Source organism: Budorcas taxicolor, chromosome 1, assembly GCF_023091745.1.
Source record: "Budorcas taxicolor isolate Tak-1 chromosome 1, Takin1.1, whole genome shotgun sequence".
In the NCBI taxonomy this organism is placed as follows: domain Eukaryota; kingdom Metazoa; phylum Chordata; class Mammalia; order Artiodactyla; family Bovidae; genus Budorcas; species Budorcas taxicolor.
This window is the reverse complement of record NC_068910.1, coordinates 13,856,435-13,879,972: the sequence shown is the minus strand read 5'-3', so window position 1 is coordinate 13,879,972 and position 23,538 is coordinate 13,856,435. Positions and strand designations below refer to the sequence as shown.

The 23,538-nt window shown below is 40.5% G+C and overlaps 1 protein-coding gene across 1 annotated transcript in view; it reads right to left on the bottom strand.

Annotated features, from left to right (window-relative positions):
* The window catches only part of CACNA2D3 (calcium voltage-gated channel auxiliary subunit alpha2delta 3), an 877,155-nt gene that overhangs the window by 677,377 nt on the left and 176,240 nt on the right, over positions 1-23,538 (bottom strand). The window contains exon 3 of the mRNA XM_052639295.1: positions 10,821-10,937. Within this exon, the coding sequence (XP_052495255.1) occupies positions 10,821-10,937 (117 nt within the window). The remainder of the gene's footprint in view (positions 1-10,820; positions 10,938-23,538) is intronic.

Sequence of the window (23,538 nt, the reverse complement as noted above, 5' to 3'; positions counted from 1 at the left end):
TGTTATAACTAATTTAAAAAGTACATAGCTCCCTTGCCAGGACTCAAGGGGTGCATGCTCCATCCCACTCCCGATGTCTATGTCAAAAGCTTGCTTTGTCCCTTTTTACACTTTCATAAAACTCTGCTACACAAAAGCTCTTGAGTAATCAAGCCTGGTCCCTGGTCCTGAAGCTAAATCTTCTTCAGAGATCACGAATCCGACATCCTTCACCTATCTTTGTAAGCTACCAACAGAAAGTGAAGTCACTCAGTCGTGTCTGACTCTTTGCAACCTGTGGACTGTAGCCCACCAGGCTCCTACGTCCATGGGATTCTCCAGGCAAGAATACTGAAATGGGTTGCCATTTCCTTCTCCAAGGGATCTTCCCAACCCAGGGATCGAACCCAGGTCTCCCACATTGCAGGCAGACGCTTTAACCTCTGGACCACCAGGGAAGCCCTAGCTATCAACAGAATGGCTGCCTAAAATACAACTGCACGTGAGGCAGACACTCAGGTCTGTCACCAGCAAGTGGGGGTTGGGCAGGGAGGTGTTTATGCTGCATTTAAAGTACATTTAAAGTTATAATGCTCTGGTTGTTCATAATAATTTAAGAGTTAATCTATTTACATTTATTTTTATACATCCCACATCTTTCCAAAATAGGTATGAAGCAGTTTACAATAAAATAATTAAAGAAAATAACATATTTTGTGTTGTGTTGACTTGTCAATTTCTTGATTTTTAGCACAGTAAGAACTGTTTACTAATAAATGTTATATTAATAACAGTTTTGAAAAACATTATGCCCTATATCATTTATAATTCTGTACAATGTATTTCTAAAACAAAAAATATAATGCTTATTTACTAATAAATGATAAATGAAGTAGTTGCTTCTTTAATGCTAATTTTCATTTTATTATCTTTATACGTGGGATTTTATTTTAGGTTCAGTTCAGTTCAGTTCAGTCGATCAGTCGTGTCCGACTCTTTGCGACCCCATGAATCGCAGCACGCCAGGCCTCCCTGTCCATCACCATCTCCCGGAGTTCACCCAGACTCATGTCCATCGAGTCCGTGATGCCATCCAGCCATCTCATCCTCTGTCGTCCCCTTCTCCTCCTGCCCCCAATCCCTCCCAGCATCAGAGTCTTTTCCAATCAGTCAGTTCTTCACATGAGGTGGCCAAAGTACTGGAGCTTCAGCTTTAGCATCATTCCTTCCAAAGAAATCCCAGGGTTGATCTTTAGAATGGACTGGTTGGATCTCCTTGCAGTCCAAGGGACTCTCAGGAGTCTTCTCCAACACCACAGTTCAAAAGCATCAATTCTTTGGCGCTCAGCCTTCTTCACAGTCCAACTCTCACATCCATACATGATCACAGGAAAACCATAGCCTTGACTAGATGGACCTTAGTCAGCAAAGTAATGTCTCTGCTTTTGAATATACTATCTAGGTTGGTCATGACTTTTCTTCCAAGGAGTAAGCGTCTTTTAATTTCATGGCTGCAGTCACCATCTGTAGTGATTTTGGAGCCCCCAAAAATATTTTAGGTATTGTCTCTTAATATTCATTGCATCATCGGTCCTTAGGGTAAGGACCAGACCTGAATGCCCTGAGGACTATCTGAGGGAGCTAATGTGAGATAGCAACCCAATCCACAGAACTGCCAGAGAGACAAAATAAAAAAAAAGGCCTTTGCCTCAAAAGGCTCTAATGCAGCACAGTGACCCCTGGCATGCTCACAGAACAAAGGATTGAGCAAATACCAAAGGAAAGCAAGTCGGCTGCCATATAGGGCCCTCCCTCCCTGGAGGCAGAGAGGCAGACTTGTGACAGCCAGAGCCAGAAGGCAAGGGGCTGCTGCAGTCTAGGCCCCAGACACCGCATCTTCCACCAAACTTTGAACAGGCTCCCATTTGCTAAGCATGTCTTCCTGGAATCCTGGACAGTTGACATCTGCCAGGAGTGGCACAACCTGAGATCAGCTCCCCAGAGGAAACCCACGGCACACCCAGGTCTGTGCTCTTGAGGCACACCCAGGAAACTGAGCGGCCGAGAGCAGGGAGGTGAATAAGATGCATGGACCACCTGGAACAGTGTGCTCACCAGGCACCTGGTCACCTGAGTTGCTAGGATCTAGGAAGGGCACAAAACACACAGCCCATCTGGGATTGTGCCCCTGTGGAGCACCCAAGAACCTGAGCAGCTTAGACCTGAGAAGGGCATGAAATGCAGGGTCCACTTGGGAGAGTGCCCTCACAAAGCACCCTGGAGCCTGAGCAGTGTGGACCCAGGAAGTACACACTATCTTGGGCTGTGGCAAACCCAGTGTGGTCCATCCACTGTGAGCACTCCCCACACATGCCAGCAGTATTTATTTGCAAGGTCCCTCCTTCCCCACAACACAACTGAACAAGTGAGCCTAAATAAGTGGCTACCTTGGCCCCCTTGTGTCAGGGTGCAAATTAGATGCTGAAGAGACTTGGAAACAAAGGAAGCCAAAATAAACAAAGAGGGGGGAACCACTCTGGAAGTGACAGGTGCAACAGATTAAAACCCTGCAGTGAATGCTGGGAATGTGCATTTAAGTGGCACCTATAGACCTTGAGAACAAGTACAAGCCTGAACAAGGGACCATCTGACACTGAACTGACCCCACACTGCCCATAACAGCACTAGAGAGATTCCTACAGCTTCACTATTTTTAATATTATCACTTTTCAATTAAAAAAAATTTTTAGTTCTTTATTACTCCTTTAACTTTCATTTTTATAGCCTACTATTACCTTTCCCAAGAAAACCCTGTTTTTTAAAAACAAATTCCATATATATTTTTTAAGTTTTTCTGATTAATTTTGTTCTGTATTTTTATACAGTATTTTTCAGAGTCTAACCTCTATTCTACGTTTTTAATCTTTGGTTTTTGATATTTATTATCAATTTGTACCTTTAAGATTCTAATCGTCAGTATCCATGTTCACTTAGGGATTTGATTACTGGCTTGATTGCTCTCTTGCCTTTTGACTCTCCCTTTTCTCCTCCAGATCACCTCTATCTCCTTCCTCCCTCTTCTCTTCTCTACACATCTCTGTGAACCTCTCTGGGTGTTCTGGGCTGTGGAGAGCACTTAGGGATTTGATTACTGGCTAGACTGCTCTCTTCCCTTTTGACTCCCCCTCTTCTCCTCCTGGTCACCTCTATCTCCCTCCTCCTTCTCTTCTCTGTGTAATTCTGTGAATCTTTCTGGGTGTTCCTTCCTGCTGAGAATTGTCTTACCATTAACCTAGGGGTTTTGTTTTCTGTGCTGTATGGATAGAGAAGTCCTGAGGCTACTGTCAGAGGCCAGGAAATCCAGGAGGCTTAGCTCCAAAACTTTAGAACATAACAGAACTCCTGACTCCAGGGAACATTAATAGACAAGACCTGACCCAAAAGTCTCCACACCTACAATGAAACCAAGCTCCACCAAAGAGCCTACAAGTTCCAGTGCAAGACACACCATGCTAATTCTTCAGCAAAACAGAAACACAACCCTGAACATTAAAAGACAGGCTGTCCAAGGCCATGTCAAACCCACAGACACCCCAAAACTCACTATTGGACAGTTCACTGTACTTCTGAGAGAAGAGATTCAGCACCACCCACCAGAACAGACACAAGCTCTCCCAACCAGGAAACCTTGACAAGCCACTAGTCCAACCCCACCCACAGGGAGCAGACTCCACAATTAAGAGGAACCACAAACTTCCAGCCGGCAGAAAGGGCACCCCAAACACAGCAATCTAAACAAAATAAAAAGGTAGAGAAATAGTCAGCAGGTGAAAGAATATGATAAAAACCCACCAAACCAAACAGAAGAGGAGGAGACAGAGAAGTCTACCTGAAAAAGAATACAGAATAATGATAGGAAAGATGATCCAAAATCTTGAAAACAAATGGAGTTACAGATAAATAGACTAGAGACAAGGATTGAGAAGATACAAGAAATGTTTAACAAGGACCTAGAAGAAATAAAGAAGAGTCAATCAATAATAACCAATGTAATAACTAAGATTAAAAGCACTCTGGAGGAAATCAACAGTAGAATAACTGAGTCAGAAGAGAGGATAAGTGAGATGGAAGATAGAATGGTGGAAATAAATGAAGCACAGGGGAGTAAAGAAAAAAGAATTAAAAGAAATGAAGATGACCTCAGAGACCTCTGGGACAATGTTAAATGCCCCAACATTCAAATCATAGGTGTCCCAGAAGAAGAAGACAAAAAGAAAGGGCATGAGAAAATACTTGAGAAGATAATAGTCAAAAAGTTCCCTAAAATGGGGAAGGAAATAACCACCCAATTCCAAGAAACCCAGACAGTCCCAAACAGGATAAACCCCAGGTGAAACACCCCAAGACACATATTAATCAAACTAACAAAAATCAGACCCAAAAAGCAAATGTTAAAAGCAGCAAGGGAAAAGCTACAAATAAACACAAAGGGATCCCCATAAGGGTAACAGTTGATCTTTCAATAGAAACTCTTCAAGTCAAAAGGGAATGGCAGGACATACTTAAAGTGATGAAAGAGAAAAACCTACAACCAAGATTACTTTACCCAGGAAAGATCTCATTCAGATATGAAGGAGAAATCAAAAACTTTACAGACAAGCAAAAGCTCAGAGAATTCAGCACCGCCAAACCAAACAAATGCTGAAGGATCTTCTCTAGACAGGAAACACAGAAAAGGTTTATAAAAACGAACCCAAAACAACAAAGTAAATGGTAACGGGATCATACTTATCAGTAATTACCTTAAATGTAAATGGGTTAAATGCTCCAACCAAAAGACAAAGACTGGATGAATAGACACAAAAACAAGACCCCTATATATGCTGTCTCTAAGAGACCCACCTCAAACCCAGGGACACATACAGACTGAAAGTGAAGGGCTGGAAAAAGATATTTCACGCAAATGGAGAGCAAGAGAAAGCAGAAGTAGCAATACTCATAACAGATAAATTAGACTTTGAAATAAAGACTGTGATACGAGACAAAGAAGGACACTACATAATGAGCAAAGGACCAATCGAAGAAGGAGATATAACAATTATAAACATATATGCACCCAACATAGGAGCACCTCAATATGTAAGGCAAATGCTAACAAGTATGAAAGGGGAAATTAACAGTAACACAATTATAGTGGGGGACTTTAATAGCCCACTCACACCTATGAATAGATCAACTAAACAGAAAATTAGCAAGGAAACAGAAACTTTAAAGGATACAATAGACTAATTTGATGTAATTGATATCTATAGGGCATTTCACCCCAAAACAATGGATTTCACCTTCTACTCAAGTGCACACGGAACATTCTCCAGGACAGATCACATCCTGCACCATAAATCTAGCCTTGGTAAATTTAAAAAAACTGAAATCATTTCAAGCATCTTTTCTCATCACAATGCGGTAAGATTAGATGTCAACTACAGGAAAAAAAAAACTATTAAAAATACAAACATGGAGGCTAAAACAACACACTTCTTAATAACCAACAGATCATGAAAGAAATCAAGAAGGAAATCAAACTATGCATAGAAACAAATGAAAATGAAAACACAACAATCCAAAACTTATCGGATTCAGTAAAAGCATAGCAATACAAGGCTACCTCAAGAAACAAGAGAAACACCAAACGAACAACCTAACTTTACACCAAAAGCAACTAGGAAAAGAAGAAAAGAAGAACCCCAAAGTTAGCAGAAGGAAAGAACTTATAAAAATCAAACAGAAATAAATGAAAAAGAAATGAAGGAGACTATAACAAAAATCAGCAAACTAAAAGCTGGTTCTTTGAGAAGATAAATAAAATAGACAAACCATTAACCAGACTCAAGAAAAAAACAGAGAAGAATCAAATCAATAAAGTTAGAAATGAAAATGAAGAAATCACAACAGACAACACAGAAATATAAAAGATCATGAGACTACTATGAGCAGTTATATGCCAATAAAATGGACAACTTGGAAGAAATGGAAAAATTCTTAGAAAAGTATAACCTTCCAAAACTGAACCAGGAAGATATAGAAAATCTTAACAGACCCATCAAAAGTACAGAAATCAAAACTGTAATCAAAAATCTTCCAACAAACAAAAGCCCAGGACCAGATGGCTTCACAATTGAATTCTACCGAAAATTTAGAGAAGAGCTAACACCTATCCTACTCAAACTCCTCCAGAAAATTGCAGAGTTAGGTAAACTCCCAAGCTCATTCTATGAGGCCACCATCACCCTAATACCAAAACCAGACAAAGATGCCACAAAAAAGGAAAACTACAGGCCCATATCACTGATCAACATAGATGCAAAAATCCTCAACAAAATTCTAGCACACAGAATTCAACAACATATTTAAAAGATCATACGTCACGACCAAGAGGGCTTTATTCCAGGGATGCAAAGATTCTTCAATATTCACAAATCAATCAATATGATACACTGTATTAACAAACTGAAGATTAAAAACCATATGATTATCTCAATAGATGCAGAGAAACCCTTTGACAAAATCCAACACCCATTTATGATAAAAACTCTCCAGAACACAGGCATAGAAGGAATATGCATCAACCTAAGAAAAGCCATATACAACAAACCCACAGAAAACATTATCCTCAACGGAGAAAAATTGAAAGCATTTCCTCTAAAATCAGGAACCAGACAAAGGTGACCACTGTCACCACTACTATTCAACATAGTTTTGGAAGTCCTAGCTACAGCAATAAGAGACAAAAAAGAAATAAAAGGAATGCAGATTGGAAAAGAAGAAATAAAACTCTCACTGTTTGCAGATGACATGATCCTCTACATAGAAAAGCCTAAAGACACCACCAGAAAATTACTAGAGCTCATCAATGAATATAGTAAAGTTGCAGGATACAAAATTATTTACACTGAAATCCCTTGCATTCCTATACACTAACAATGAGAAAACAGAAAAAGAAATTAAGGAAACAATCCTATTCACCATTGCAATGAAAACAATAAAATATTCAGGAATAAATTTACCTAAAGAAACAAAAGATCTATATATGGAAAATGATAACACACTGATGAAAGAAATGAAAGATGACACAAATAGATGGAGAAATATACCATGTTTGTGGATTGGAAGAATCAATATAGTGAAAATGAGTATGCTATCCAAAGCAATCTATACATTCAATGCAATCCCTATCAAGCTACTGGGACAATCGGCGTGTCACTACCAATGGTATTTTTCACAGAACTACAATAAATAATTTTACAACTTGTATGGAAACAAAAGAAAACCTCGAATAGCCAAAGCAATCTTGAGAAAGAAAAATCAAACTGGAGAAATCAACCTGCCTGACTTCAGACTACTACAAAGCTACACTCATCAAGACAGTACAGTACTGGCACAAAGACAGAAATATAGATCAATAGAACAAAACAGAAAACCCAGAGATAAATCCATGCATCTATGGACACCTTATCTTTGACAAAGGAGGCAAACATATACAATGGGGAAAAGGCAATCTCTTTAAGAAGTTGTTCTAGGAAAACTGGTCAACCACCTGTAAAACAATGAAACTAGAACACTTTCTAACACCATACACAAAAATAAACTCAAAATGGATTAAAGATCTAAATGTAAGACCAGAAACTATAAAACTCTTAGAGGAAAACATAGGTATAACACTCTCTGATATAAATCACACCAAGATCCTCTATGATCCACCTCCAGAGCAATGGAAATAAAAACAAAAATAAACAAATGGGACCTAATTAAACCTAAAAGCTTTTGCACAATGAAGGAAACTATAAGCAAGGTGAAAAGACAGCCTTCAGAATGGGAGAAAATATTAGCAAATGAAACAACTGACAAAGAATTAATCTCCAAAATATACAAGCAGCTCATGCAGCTCAATACCAGAAAAATAAACGACCCAATCAAAAACTGGGCCAAAGCTAAACAAACATTTCTTCAAAGAAGACATACAGGCAGCTAACAAACACAAGAAAAGATGCTCTACATCACTCATTATCAGAGAAATGCAAACCAAAACCACAGTGAGGTACCATCTCATGCCAGTCAGAATGGCTGCCATTTTAGTCTACAAACAATAAATGCTGGAGAGGATGTGGAGAAACCCCCTTACACTGTTGATGGGAATGCAATCTAGTACAGCCACTTTGGAGAACAGTGTGGAGATTTCTTAAAATACTGGAAATAGAACTGACAGACGACCCAGCAATTGCACTGCTGGGCGTATACACTGAGGAAACCAGAATTGAAAGAGACACATGTACCACAATGTTCATTGCAACACTGTCTGAAACAGCTAGGACATGGAAGCAACCTAGATGTCCACAGGCAGACGAATGGATAAGGAAGATGCGGTACATATACACAATGAAATATTACTCAGCTATTAAAAAAAAAAGAACACATTTGAGTCAGTTCTAATGAGGTATATGAAACTGGAGCCTCTTATACAGAGTGAAGTCAGAAACACCAATACAGTACATTAACACATATATTTGGAATTTAGAAAGATGGGGGAACACATGTACACCTGTGGCTGATACATGTTGATGTATGACAAAAAACATCACATACTGTAAAGTAACAAGCCTCCAATTTAAAAAATTGATTAGTTTTTTTTAAAATAGAAAATCACAAAACACAGGGACACAAGATAATGCTCACACTATTTTGGTATAAAGAAGAAAAAAAAGCGGGATACAAAAGCAAACAGGCAACACAATTACTAATTTGATAAAAGAAAAACACACACGGGGATATGCATATAAACGTAAAGAAAAAAGACTAGAAGGAAGAAAACCCAAGAAAACAAGTGTTGTTTTCCTGCTAGGTAGTAGGAGTTTTAGGTGACTTTTTTTCTCTTTTTGATACTTCTCAATACATTCTAAAAGTTCCAACAAAAAGGGTGTTCATTTTACAAACATCAAATAGTAATTGTGTTTTTTAAATGTTTACCTCAGGGTTCTCTGACTGTGAGGTGCCAATGCCTGTCATGCTGCCATGTTTGTGAAAAATAGAATACAACTTGCTCTAAGGTACTGACATAGACACACTAGAGGCCACCATGCAGCTCCCAGCAATGTCAGTCAGTGCAGTATGTCTATGGCACATAAAAGCACTTTTTTTCCTTCTAAGGCACTTGAGTTTCCACCAAGAAGGCTCACCTTATTTAAACTAATAATCATAGTAGCAACAGAAGTTAAATACTCACTAAGCACTCCTCATGTGCCAGGGTCTGTGCTTAATGGCTCAAAACCACAACTTTGTTTGATCTTTACACTCCCTGTGTGAGTTTTTCCCATTTCACAGATGAGGAAATGGAAGCTCATCAAGGTTGTTCTGTTTGACACTGAACCCAGGTCAAGCTCATGCTTCTACCTAAACTACAGTCCCTTCTTCCCTGAATCAAAATAATACAAAGTATTTTAGAAACAAGGAAATGTATGGGATTATAAGGTCTAAGGTAGAAATATCTTGTGGCAATTTGGTGTGGCCAATTAAGGATGAGAAAAACTAATCTAGAAAATGAACTTTTATAACAAAGTCATTCTGAAGATAATAAAACTAAAAGGTAAGTAAACTACACTGCAAGGAGATCCAACCAGTCCATCCTAAAGGAGATCAGTCCTGAGTGTTCATTGGAAGGACTGATGTTGAAGCTGAAACTCCAATACTTTGGCCACCAGATGCGAAGAGCTGACTCATTTGAAAAGACCCTGATGCTGGGAAAGACTGAAGGCAGGAGGAGAAGGGGATGAGAGAGGATGAGATGGTTGGATGGCATTACCAACTCAATGGACATGAGTTTGGGTAAACTCCGGCAGTTGGTGATGGACAGGAAGCCTGGTATGCTGCGATCCATGGTGTTGCAAAGAGTTGGACATGACTGAGTGACTGAACTGAACTGAACTGAACTGAAAGTAAACTACAAGATAGAAATAAAGAACTCTTTAGATCAAAATTCTTTCCCATAATCCTGTGCCAATGTAGTATTAAAAAAGGATACTGTAACATTCACATGTCCTAAATCAAGAATTCAGATACCCCATTTTGTTGGCAACAAAGAATAAAGTCAGAGGCCATCTTGGAAATCCAAAATAACACCACATGTGCACTGCAGTTCCATTCTTCCTTCTAATACAACATTTCCGGGATAATGGCCTATATGGTAAAAAAAAAATCTTAAAATGAGTGGATATATGTATGTGTTTAACTGCTTCACTTTGCAGTACACCTAAAACTAAAACATTGTAAATCAACTATACTCAAAAAAACTTTTATAAAAAGATTTCAGGGAGCTCTTGCCAGTCAAGATAAACATTATAATTATAATTATAGCAATATTTCAAAAGTAGTAAAAAGAATTTCAGACTTTATCTAGACTCATTTACTCCATGGAGATTTTCAATTCCATATTTTGGTAAACACTGATTAACTTTTTTTTACAACTGCTTAGTTCAACCACAACGTACCCTTGAATGTACTTCGGCAATTAATTAGGCAAACAATTAGGCAATTTGTTTGTTTGGCAAACAATTAGGGACACCTCCACTGAAAGTACACTATCGTAAGACAAAAACTAGCACCTAAACCCTAGTTTACCCTAGAAAAGGGGTGACTGTGGTACCTCTAGTACCTGCTAATCTTCATGAACCAGACTTAAGAAATTATGTATACATAGGTGAGTCAACTTTTGATTTCTGAGAGTTGGGTTCATCAACGACAGTTGCCTTTGTGTCTTTGGGCAATACAGAGCAGAAACCAGAGATACTTACCCGCACTGCTTCAGACTTCTTGTGAAACATCTCTTCCATGTTCTTTGCCAGCTTTTTCACCAGCTGGAGACCATCAATTTCTTCTATGGCAACATCCTTCTCATACTCTTTGTATTTCTGTAAGGAGGATGGACAACATTAAAGACACAAGATATCATCAAACACAATGCCCATGATGCCAGAGCACATTTACTTAAAAGGAATAAGTAAAAATAAAAATTTCTGTTGGATTTGGGGAGATTGGACTGTATTTCAAAATTATTAAACTAACTAAAGAGAAATGTGAAAATTGGCTCTGGCTTTCTTGAAGCTTAACTAGTATCCGGAAAAGAAAAAAAAAAATCAACCCTAAAGTAATCAAAGTAGAGCACCTTATACACATTTTATCGTGTGAGAGTCCCAGCTGTCAATTTTTAGTATTTTGATTCAATTCAGTTACTGAGGACTTCCTAAACATCCTTAAGGAACTCACAAAAAGAAGCATGTAAACAAACAACAGTAAAACAGCAACATATATTAGGATAACCTTGATTTCACGGTTTGTGAGTGTTCATAAGCAACTAATTTGTCCCACAGAATACTCAAATTCTCAAGGACAACTTGTCATTTCAAGTGAAAGGAAAGTGTTAGTTGCTCAGTTATGTCTGACACTTTGCAACCCCATGAACTGTATGTAGCCCACCAGGCTCCTAAGTCAATGGAATTCTCCAGGCAAGAATATTGCAGTGGGTTGCCATTTTCTCCTCTAGGGAATCTTCCTGACCCAGGAATAGAACTCAGGTCTCCTGCATTGTGGCAGATTCTTTACCATCTGAGCCAAAACCCACCGAATAACTCAGAAATTTATCTGTCTAAACCAGCAGTTCTCAAAGTGACCCGAGAACACCTGTACGGTCCCTGAGACCCTTTCAAGGGTCCACGAAGCCCTTCATTTTCCCAACAGATTATTTATATGAAGTCGTATCTTCTTACTTGATTTTAACAAATCACAGTAGATTGAACACAAAAGCAGGTAAGAAAATCTACCTGTCTTCTCTAAAACCAAACCTTGAAAAGATTTGCAAAAATGAAAAAAATGCCACTCTTCTAATATGTTTTTTTAAGTTATTTTTAATAAAATATGTATGTTAACATGCAATAAGTCTTTTTATTTTGAACTTGTTAATTTTTAAATTAATGAATTATTGGTTTTAATTTCTAATTTGGCAAATATTTATATATACAACTTGCATAAACAGAAGCTCTTAAGGGTCCTCAGTATTTTTTAAGTGTGTAAAGGGGTCCTGAGGCCAAAAACTTTGATATAACTAAACATTTAATTTTGTTCCCATGGAAAAGAAATATTGCTTATTAATTTAAAAAACCTTTCAAACGGAGCTCAAAATACTGTTAATGTCAAGAAGAATCCTTCACATTTATGTAGCTATCAAAAGTCTAGAGAACTAAAAATACTGGGGGCTTTACATTTCCCCTCATTTGGATGAAAAACCTGAATCAGTTACTCACCCTGCCAAGTTTCTACTTAAGGAAAACACAAGGATTCACATGTAATCTGGACTATAGAGACTTTAAGAGTAATTTCTGAAATGGAAAATAAACCAACTTTTTAATGCAGGATAATTTCAAGATACAAATTTCTATTTTCTCTCTATGTCCTCTCCATCTCCTTCAAAAACGTAAACCAGGAGGCGGTTCAGTCTTTCCCTGCCCCAAGGAAAGGAGTGTGTGTATGATCTACTACTACAAATGACCCACTACATCATTTAAAACATGCTCTGAGAGCTCTGCATGGTCCTATAACACAGGGGTCCCCAACAGCCAGGATCTAATGCCTGATGATGTGAGATGGAGCTGATATAATAAATAGAAATAAAGTGCACAATAAATGTAAGGCACTTGAATCACCCTGAAACCATCCCCCCACACTGGTCCATGGAAAAATGGTCTCCTACAAATCAGTTCCTGGTGCCCAAAATGGTTGGGGACCACTGCTATAATGAATCATGAGTTGTAAGTGACTTTCTTCTCCCTGCTCCCTGAAAATGTCCATAAAAATCTTAGATATTGGGGTTGAGTCCTTCACTTCCTTGGAAAACCATCATTTCTTTTTCTAGCCTTCCCTCACTCTTCGACAAGGCTCTCCTCGTTTCCCAAACAAGGAGGCTACACCTTCCCTCCAGGTTCCCAGAGCATTCTGTGCTCACCTCTCCCTCACCTCTCCTGGCGTCAGAGCTTGTGTGGTCCAGGAGTTAAGGACAACCCCCCAGCCCACAGCAGACACTCACATAACTCCACTGGATGAAGCCTGTTGCAGCACAGCTGCAATGCTACAATACAAGAAAGATGCAAGTAAGGATGCAGCTGACTGATGCTCCTGTAAGGGTGACCTCCCCACTGCTTGGGAGGTTGGCTGGCTTGGCCCCGGCTGTGGGACTCTAGCCAGCCCACGCCTGGCTCAGGCTAACAGTGTCCTCTGGTGCATGAATAAACTTCAGTGACAATCACTGGAAACTTTCCCTAAGTTCAAATGCAAGCCAGTGATATCTTTGGAGCCAAAAATTCTGGGGGTTCTCTGCTGCCTGCCAGATGTGCTCCAAAAGCCAAGAGCCAAGGCCAGCTTAGACACAAGGTTGATTCACTACCCAAAATACAAAGTTCAAGAAGCGAGTAAAACAAAACAAACTAATGTCAGTCTAATATTTATAGTCAGGGAAATAAATCTCTATCGTAATTCTGAGCCTAAAGGTGATCTAGAGGCTTAAGATAAAGAAAATGAATTTCACAATTAGCCTTTACCTAAATCTTTTGTTTTTTACATTGAGTCCCATTATTTTGATCATATGTGTCACTTTCATGTGTTTTTCTCCAAACAGACTTCTAGAAGGGAACCAGTTTATACAACTCTGACTACCCACCAAGTTCTCAATGAGACCTTCCTGCATCCTCTCTTCTTCTGACTCTGCTCCGTAAAAAGGAACCACTGATTTTATGAAGGTCTGCTGGTGTCCCAGGATTCCTTGTGCCTTGTGACCTGGCTAACTAAGCTCAACACGAAGCTCTGTGCCAGCCAAGGATTCCAGATCTGGGACAAACGTAGCAGGTCACTGGTTCTACTCCTCTTCCAGCATAAGCTCTCTCCCCTTAGGACATGTGACCATGGGTCCTCTTTGCCAATGAGCCAAGTCTCATACTACTTTCTCGCCACCCCAGGGAAGTAATCCCATAAGCAAAAAACATTCTGCTTTTCAAGATGTGTCAATGCCTGCTGGAATCAGGTCAGAACAATGGAATGTCTTCCTCTCACTAGGAAACATTACTCTTTGCTGGAATCAAAAGATTCTGAATCACAGAGGGAGTAACCAAGTGATAGTCATTAACCAACTTCAAACCCTTAGCAGCTCAGAATGGTGATATACACCAAAAGCATCAAAAACGTACCTATGGTACAAAACCAAGCAATATGACCTCCGGCAACTGAACCGAGTAAGCTACAACAGTACAGCAAATGCCACACAGCCATCCCGAATTGTGCAAAAGAATGTAGGAAACTAGTATACAGAATGTTACAATTGGTTACAGATAGTAATTGGTGACTTTTTGCTTTAAATTACTTAACTGCCTATACACACACATACACACACACACACACACACACACACACACACACACACACACTGTGAGGACAGATGCCAAATGCTCACAGCTGGCTGCACTATTACAAATAATTATTTTTCTTTCTTCTTTCTGCTCACCTGTATTTTCTAATTTCTGTAATGAGCATACTATTTCGGAAAATAGAGAATGTATACAAGCCATAGTTATATGCAGAACAGAAGATGGGCACTTTTTAACAAATTTCTGTAGGGGAATGCAGCCCCAATTAGAATCTGTGTAGTTAAGCAGCATGTCTTCATTAGCTGAGCCTAAGGAAGTTAGCAAAATTAGTCCTCCGTGTGTCACAAGCCCAGCACGGCTCCAGGAGCTTTTCATGTATCAATTTGTCTAATCCTCACAGCTACCGTCTGGGGCAGGTGTCATCCCCACGTTGCAGATGGGGAACTGAGGCAAAGAAAGACTTAGTCATTGTTGAAAGTCAAACGGTTAGAGAATGAGTTTTAAACTTAGTGAGGTCTGACTTCAAACTGCTTGGCCCTTTGAATTAGCAGGTAGAGGGTGAAGGGCTGATAATCCAAATACTTGTGATCTTGTTTCAGAGGGCCCACTTTACTGCCATCACAGTGCCTGTTTCATTGATTGGTAGCTTTCAGTGGCTTAAACTAACCAAGAGACTCAAATACCTAAAACCAGAGACATCATCAGTTAACAAGAGTGGCAGCTGTTTACAAGTCTCCTCCAGGTGAGCAAAAGCCATATGGCCAGGGCTGGCTGGATGTCATAGGAGGAGATGCTATCCCTCTACTCGGGGGATGAGCTTACAGCCTGTCCCCAGAGAAGCAGACACAGCTCTTGCCTCTTAAAGAGGCCCAGAAGCCTCGATTGTATTGTGTGTGTGTGTGGTCAGTCACGTCAGTCATGTTCGACTCTGCGCGACTTCATGGACCATAGCCCACCAGGCTCCTCTGTTTATGGGATTTTCTGGAATGAGTTGCCATGCCCTCCTCCAGGGAATCTTCTCAACTCAAGGACTGAACCCGCACTTCCTGTGTCTTCACCGCTGAGCACCAGGGAAGCCGTCTGAATTATACTGGGCTGGCCAAAAAGCTCATTGGTAAGATGCTATGGAAAAGCCCCAACGAACTTATTAGCCCATCCAATGTATTACTCCTTGGCTGTGTTCTGGCTACACATTGTCCTATTCTCCAAGGTATCAGGAATAACCTGAAGCCACACAGCTGTGATGGCAGTAACACTTTATTTTCTATAGCCTCAAGGGTTGCTCTGGCAATTACTTTGTTTTGTGTAAAAAACAGCCATTTGTCAACTGGGTAAAGGAATCTGGAAAGTACCAGCACGTCTCTGTCAACACACACAATGAAGGCAAAGGGGAAGACCAAAGTGGGAGAGACACTATGCCACCTGATCAAAGATTCAGGCCAGTTTGGATTGGACCTCTGACTCCAAAGCTCCATTTATTTTTCCACAAACATCTATTTTGTGTCTCTGGTATGCCAGGCAGGGGTGGGGTACCAGGCACAATATGATGAGTAAAGCAAAGCTGAAGAAAGCTCATGGTCTAAATGGTCAGGAATGTTCTGATGATTAACCAGAAAAGAAGACACAACATCATCATAACCACCCTGATGGGGTGGTCAAGGCAGTCACTCCAACTTTCTGGACCCCTAAAGGATGACTAGGCTAAGAAGAGGGGAGATGAAACAGGGGATGAGCAGAACGGTAAGTGTGGATATCTAAGACAAGAGGCTGCCTGGAACACAGGGAACTACCCCTGTTCCACTTCCCTGGTGCATGGATGGCTAGGACAGGGGAATCTGGTGAGAGACGAAGTCAAAGAAGTGAGCAGGGCCAGGCCATCAAAGGTAGTATGCTAGGATGAAGAGTTTGGACGTTATCTTGACATGGGTAGGAGGCTGAGGGTATGGATTCAAACAACAATCAGAACCACTGAAGGATTTAAGGGTAGGAGGGACCCAGATTCACGGTTTTGAAAAATCTCAGTGTGTGGAATGGGAAGGAGGAACATAAAACTGGCAAGGAACTGGGAAACTGAGATAACCAGGACTTGGGAAACAGCACTGGAGAACAGTCAGGGAATGAGAGGTGGGCTCCTTGGGAGACATCAAGAGGTCTGATGGCCAGACACAGCGGCACAGTGCCTACATAGAACAGGCCACTCTAAATCTTCATGTTCTCCTGTTTTGCCCCCTTTGAATTTCTGCTATAGAAGATTCTGGTATATGTAATATTTTCATACGAATGCCTTTCTGAACTTCTAATGCAGGAGACAAATTCCAATGAGGTGGTTGATGACACTGATGTTCTTCACTCTGCCACCTCTGACCATCCTCTGGGGCTCCCTCTGGCTTGAGGAAGAAGCTGCAGACACCTGAGCAACACAGCCTGTGTGCCTTTACCCAAGGCCAGGGTAAAGGCAGAACACAGCCCTTCACAAGAGCACCTTTGAGCACTCATGACACAGAAGGAAGGCAGTCCAAGAAACTTTTTATTCCTTCTGTCACAGGAGGCCATCTGAAGCTTCCATTCCTTCTGTTAGCAGAATCAGCATTTGGCAAGAAATCTTGTGATGAGCCAAGAACATTTATCATTTGAGAAGGGAGACACAGAAATGCATTATTTCTGTAGCATCTATTTTGCCAGATCATTTCACACAAACACCAGGAAGAGAAAAGCACTACTTCACTGTCAGAACACTTAATGTTGTTCATACCTTAGGGTCATTTTTTTTTTCCTACGTGATAACTGCATATCTAGGAGTAAGTCACCTGGAACAGCCTCCAGAGAGAGGGCTTCAGTCAGGAGGCTTCTGACCAATCACAATCAATTAGTATAGCAGCCAAACACTATAGAGGAGCTCTGAGTGTGCTCCGCATCAGCAAAGAAGACCCTCCTGCAGAGGATGGATGCAGGAGTACCATTAGCCAAGAGCTGGAACATCTGAACATGGTCTCTTGGCCAAATTTTCTCATCACAAAATGAAATTACATTTCTAGAGTCAGTATAATTAAATCACTAGATGAGGGTTGACAGACAGTCCAGGGGAGAACACGGTAGAACAAAGACCTGCTTGTCCCCAAGTGAGAATCTGGAGAGGTTGCCTAAAAGACTATAACTTGAGAGAAACTAGCCTCTTCTTCATCCCACCCCTAAGCCTCCAGCACTTCCCCTAAAAACTCCTGTCGCAGTTTCCCAGTAAACTCTGTTACTGGGAAAGCAACCCACACAGGTTAAGCCCAGAACCCTTCAAAGGGACTTGTTACGTAAAAGCGGAAGATGCCTCATGTTCCTACCTTAAGATTCCATTTTTGATCTAATTCTCACTCCTTCAAGCTCTGAAGTAGATACAGAACAGCAGATAAAATCATTAAACTATTTAGGTAAAGATCACACCAATATTAGAAAGGAACTTAGACTGAAATTACTGCTATTTTCATTCATTCAACAAATATTTACAAACTGCCTGCAACCCAGGGATTGAATCCAGGTCTCCCGCATTATAAAGAAATTGCCTGCAATATGGGAGACCTGGGTTCGATCCCTGGGTTGGGAAGATCCCCTGGAGAAGGGATAAGGCTATCCACTCCAGTACTCTGGCCTGGAGAATTCCATGGACTACAGTCCATGGGGTCACAAAGAGTCAGACACAACTGAGTGACTTTCAAAAAACCACCTTCAGGCAGGTGGCGGGGGAGGGGGGAATGGGGAGCCACTGACAAATATACATATTCCCTTGGATATGAGAAGGCTACTTTTTTGTTCTTTTTATTAACAATAAGTAATAAATAAGCTGGAGCAGAGTCACATGAGTTACTTCAGTCAAAGTCTAAGCTGTGATGTCCCACACAGATGTTATACGTGTGTCTCCTCCCAGGGTCACACCTGTCTGCCGGGCAGGTATGTCACTTCCACCAGATGTGGGGAGAGCATTGCGTATCCTCTCGTAAGTGCAGAACAGTCTGTAAAGCACAGACATGTATTCCTCCCTGAGTAGGGAAGGGTGAGTAGCAGGAAATGTGGGCAACCCAAACTGATTTGTAAACACTGAAAAACTGGCCAGGAACAAGACTGACATGACAGTCAACAGGGAGGAAAAGGGTCTCGGGAAAGAATGTAAAACAATGAATTGTTCATGGGTTGAAGAAAAGATGACCGTGCCACATATGTAACTCCCTGGCTCTGGGGAGATACGTTTACAAAGTATCCTATTAGTGTAATGAGATGGCCACGAGCCATCACAAGGATCACAAGGTAGTTGGCCAATAGAGGCAAGATATCTGCGGCCAGGGCTTGATGAATGCTGGGAACGGGGGTGGGGGGCAGGGGGAGGGTGGGAAAGGAGAGTCTCTTTAGACTGCACGTAAGCTTTTCATACGTCCCTCTGTGCTCATGCTTTGTTACGCAATCATATCCGACTCTTTGCGACCCCGTGGACTGTAGCCTGCCAGGCTCCTCTGTCTATGGGATTTCCCAGGCAAGAATACTGGAGTGTGCTGTCATTTCCTTCTCCAGTGGATTTCCCAACTCAGGGACTAAACCTGTGTTTCCTGCACTAGCAGGCAGATTCTTTACCACCACTGCACCACCTGGGAAACCAAGGTCATCACCACCTATCTATAATTTCTTTTAATAAAATGCATGTAAGTGGGCAGATATAATATTAAATATTACTCTATCATTCTGTAATTTTGAAATGACACATGCACACATTTTAAAAAGGTACACATGTTAAGTAGATACTGTTTAAATATACATATTAAATAGATACACGTTAAATATTTTTTAGAAACTGTAATTTTAAAAAGCATTTTGAAAATCAACATCATTAAAATTTTTGGCTTATAAATATAACCTTAAATGCAGGGCATCAAGAAGCTTAAAGAACTATGTATTATGATGGTCAGCCACATATAAGGTACATATTCTTTCAAGTTTAAAGTACTTCTCCTAAGAATTGGGCTAAGGTTGATTCTTTATTTTAGTTCAACTGGAATAAAATGGTAACAGGAGTATTTTCCTGTATAGTACAAAAAATTATAGCCTAAAGGCCAAGCAAGCCAGAATTTAATAAATATTGAGAAGAATCCAACAGTTAATAATACCAAATCCTTACCCAGCATCTAGTTTTGTGCAAGTATAAGATTATCATATAGAAACTTGTTCTACTAAAAGAATCTTACTAGAAAGAGAAGAAACTATAAAGAAACAGACTGTTAGAGATCCAGGTAAGTGCCCACCTCTTACAAATTAGCGACTGAGACTCAGTAAGCAACTTGTCAGAGACGCATCTCAATGGCAGCACCAGGTAGAATCACCTCCAGTGAGGAGAAAGTAATGGAGTTCCTGTTCTGTCTCCTCTGTCTTCGGGGATGGGTGGGAAAGAATCTGCATGGATTTCGCTGGCATGGTATTGATTTGGAGCCTGATAAGCAATATTTACTTGGCTTAGAATCACTGGCCAGGGTTCAAGTCAGAGGAAAATCAACAATGTGCATCCCACTTGTGAGGCCGTTTGGCGTGGGGCTAAGACCAAGGCTTCTCCATTCTGATATGCTAAGTGCAAGTCCTAGCAATGTGACAAGTTGCTTAGCCCCTATCAGCCTCCTTTCCTTCAAGAGTAGAGTGAGGGATACCAGACCTCCTGCTGTTCTTGGGATGGTCAAATGAGGTCGAGTGTGAAGACCCCAACAGGATGCTAGGGATGCAGAGTAAAGCACTCAAATAGTGTCAGTGGTTACTGAAGAAGTGGTAATGAATGCCAATATTTTTTCTTTAAGGCTTCCCTGGTGGTTCAAACAGTAAAGAATCTGCCGGCAAAGCAGGAGATGCAGGTTTGATCCCTTGGTCGGTAAGATCCCCTGAAGGAGGGTATGGTTCCCCACTCCAGTATTCTTGTCTGGAGAATACCAATGACAGAGGAGCCTGGTGGGTTATAGTCCATGGGGTCACTGAGTCATATATGAATGAGTGACTTTCACTCACTTCACTTTGTCCTTTAAGTTCTGAAAAATGAATTCTCTTAGCTCAAGACAAAAACTTCCAACCAAGGTGCAAACCCTAACAGATGAATTACCTTTGACTGCTGCTGTGGGCAAAGGTATTTTTCAAATACATTCCTAAGGTCTAGGGGTTCTTCAACAGTAACTCTTTGGAGATGGCTCCCTTCTGGCAGAAACTGGATGCTAGAAGTCTTTATTTGTGTAAAGGGTGAATGACAGTTTTCAGATATGTTACTAAAGATGTTGCAATAAAAACTAATCATCTACAATTTCTCAATTCTCTCCTTATAGGTAGTGTCATTTCCTTATTATGACATAAATGTACTTAGTCCTCCTCTCAACTCAATTATTGCATGTGGAAGTGTCACTTCAAAATATAACACTCCAAAGCAATTATGTTTCCAAGTAAATATATTTCTAAATCCTTTAAGCTGATGTTAGAAACACTTCTTAACTAAAACAACAACAAATCTAGTTGAATTCATGAAACTGAAGGTCACAGGAGAGTATTTTTCTACTGGAAAATGAAAAAAGGCATTTTGTACAAATCATTCTGTTTCACAGAGGTATTCCAATCAAGTGTCTCCAAGGTCAAAAAAAAATTATTAACGCAGTGCTCTTCCAGATCTAGTTAAGTCTGAGGAACATTCTTGAAGAATGAAGTTTTTCTCTGTCAAAGTCATCAGAGTAAGAGATAATTTGCACAGGAATTAGAGACCCTTTTTAGGAATGACAGAAAAGAAAGGAGGGCAGAGCACCAAATTACAACCAAAAAGTAAGCAGAGAAGAGGCAGGGAGTGGCTGGACTCTCACTTCTTCAGGGCGGCAGGAAATGGGGACCACTTGAGGGATGTGGAGTATCACCTGCAGGCAGTTGTTGTTTCATGGGGTGAGAAGCATGGAAATGGACCACCGCTAAAGGCAGTGGTTTTCCTCAACATGTTTTTAAGAACTTCCAGCTAGAGGGGCAGAGGAGCGGGGCGGATCAGGGGAAGGAGCGGTATGATCTAAATTACTTCTCAAGGTACTTTCTGATATTCACCTCAAGAAAGCACTGTCACAAGAATTATCAGGGTCCCCAGCCCCAGTGGCCCTGGAGCACTTGTTCCCAGTTAGCTGTCTGGAATGTCCTTCTAAATCAGAGTTCCAGAGAGACTGCTCTTCAGAGCAGCTGGCTCTGCTGTGGGTGGTCTCTGACAGATTTCTACTACTTTCAGATTGTCAGGTCCTGAATTAAAGATGGATATCTCTTCTCTCCCTGTTTTACTGTCTATACTCTTCTTTAAAAAAATCCTGGTAAGTCTCATAAGCTTGTACTGTTCCACACAGTCAACTGGACAAATGCCACTGATAAATTTTAGCTCTGTAGTGATAAAACTGAGTGTGAATGCTGCATTAGATTTTTTATATAAGGGATGCTGTTTTATACGAGGGAAATTAAGTCAGAGGCAAGCTATTAAACTTCCTATTGATACAACTATCTCTGTCCTAGCATAGGAGTGTAACATACTGCTTTAAAATTGGGAAATTCATCTGTCTACTGAACAAACAAACAAACAAAAATATGGTTCCACTGCGTTATCTAAAAAAAATTAAAACTCCAATTTCTGGGTGTTTTCTGGATTACTGCATGGGGATCTGAGGCTACAAAATATGAATATTTATGCTGTTCGTAAATCTACACAACATGAAAAGCCAAAATAATGATTACAGATCCATGTGTGTTAGAGAAGAAAAATCCCAATGTATGCATTTATGAGTGTGTTTTATGTATGCCAACAAATTTAACTGCAGCCAAACTGCAAATAATAAGCTATTACTTTACAAAGCCTGGACCACTTGTATAGATTATTTCCTGCAGCTTACATTTTCAAACACACTTTTCTGATGTTCCAATTTAAAATAATTCATCCTTCCTACTCCCTAAAGATCAGTGAGAACAATAACAACAATAATAATAATTTATTATTAATAATAGCAACAGCATTTATTGAGTAATTACTTTGGGTCAGGTAGATATTATCTCCTCCACCCCCCATTTTACAGGTTAGGGAATTGAGGCACAGATAAATAAGATAACTTAGCCATGGTCGGACCATGAGCAAGTGGTTTTATTAATTCAGGAAATACTAGCTACTATAATAAAAATATCCCAAACCTCAGAGGCTTAACACAATAGAAGTTTACTTCCTGTTCATGTAACCCTCCCAAGAGGGGGTTCTCTGTCACCAGTCTTTTTCACATAGTGATTCAGGAACCCAGGATCCTCCCATCAGTTCCTCAGGCTTTGGAGTCTTTCGCATTCAGCCATGAAACACAGGGGAAGGGATGGAGAAGATGCACCTGCTTCTTGAACTCCTTAGCCTGGAAGTGACATGCATTAGCTCTGCTCACGTTCCACTGGTGGTAACCAGCCCAACCCAAAGTAAGAGGGCTCTGGAAATCGAACTGGTGTCTGGGGAACCATCTCTAGGCTCGAAGTCAACATGGTAGAAATGGGAGCTTAAATCATCAGGGGAGTGTTAGCTGTCTGGATTTGAGCCCAGGCAGCATCGTCCCAGATTCCATGTGTATAACCACCACACTTTAAACGCTTGATATAAACTGCTGCTAGATGAAACTTCACATTAAAACTTGGCTGGGAACCATCTTCAAGATGGACACTTTAGAGTTGGTGCAATCAAGTCATAATCTCCAGGAAGGATAATATGACCTGACCACTTGTATGTGTAATTATGGTCAGGCGCCGATGGTAAAGGCCAAGATCGTACACACAGAAAGGAACACATTATAAACAATTCTTGGACCTTTTGTCCAATTTCTTTAATCACAGCTCAAATAAAACTGCTATTTGAATAACATCAATGACCTTCTTCAGTAGAGGATCTTTGTTGCCCAGGCACCAAGGAAGTTAATTGGCTTACCTAAAGTCTTTTTAATTCTATATCCAAGATGTCCTGGAAATCGAAGGCAATCAATGGATAAGTCTGCAAGACCTGTAACCAGCTTAGAGCTAATTCTATTTGCAGCTGCTCAAGTGGTGTCTGTACTTACAAAGTCAAAAG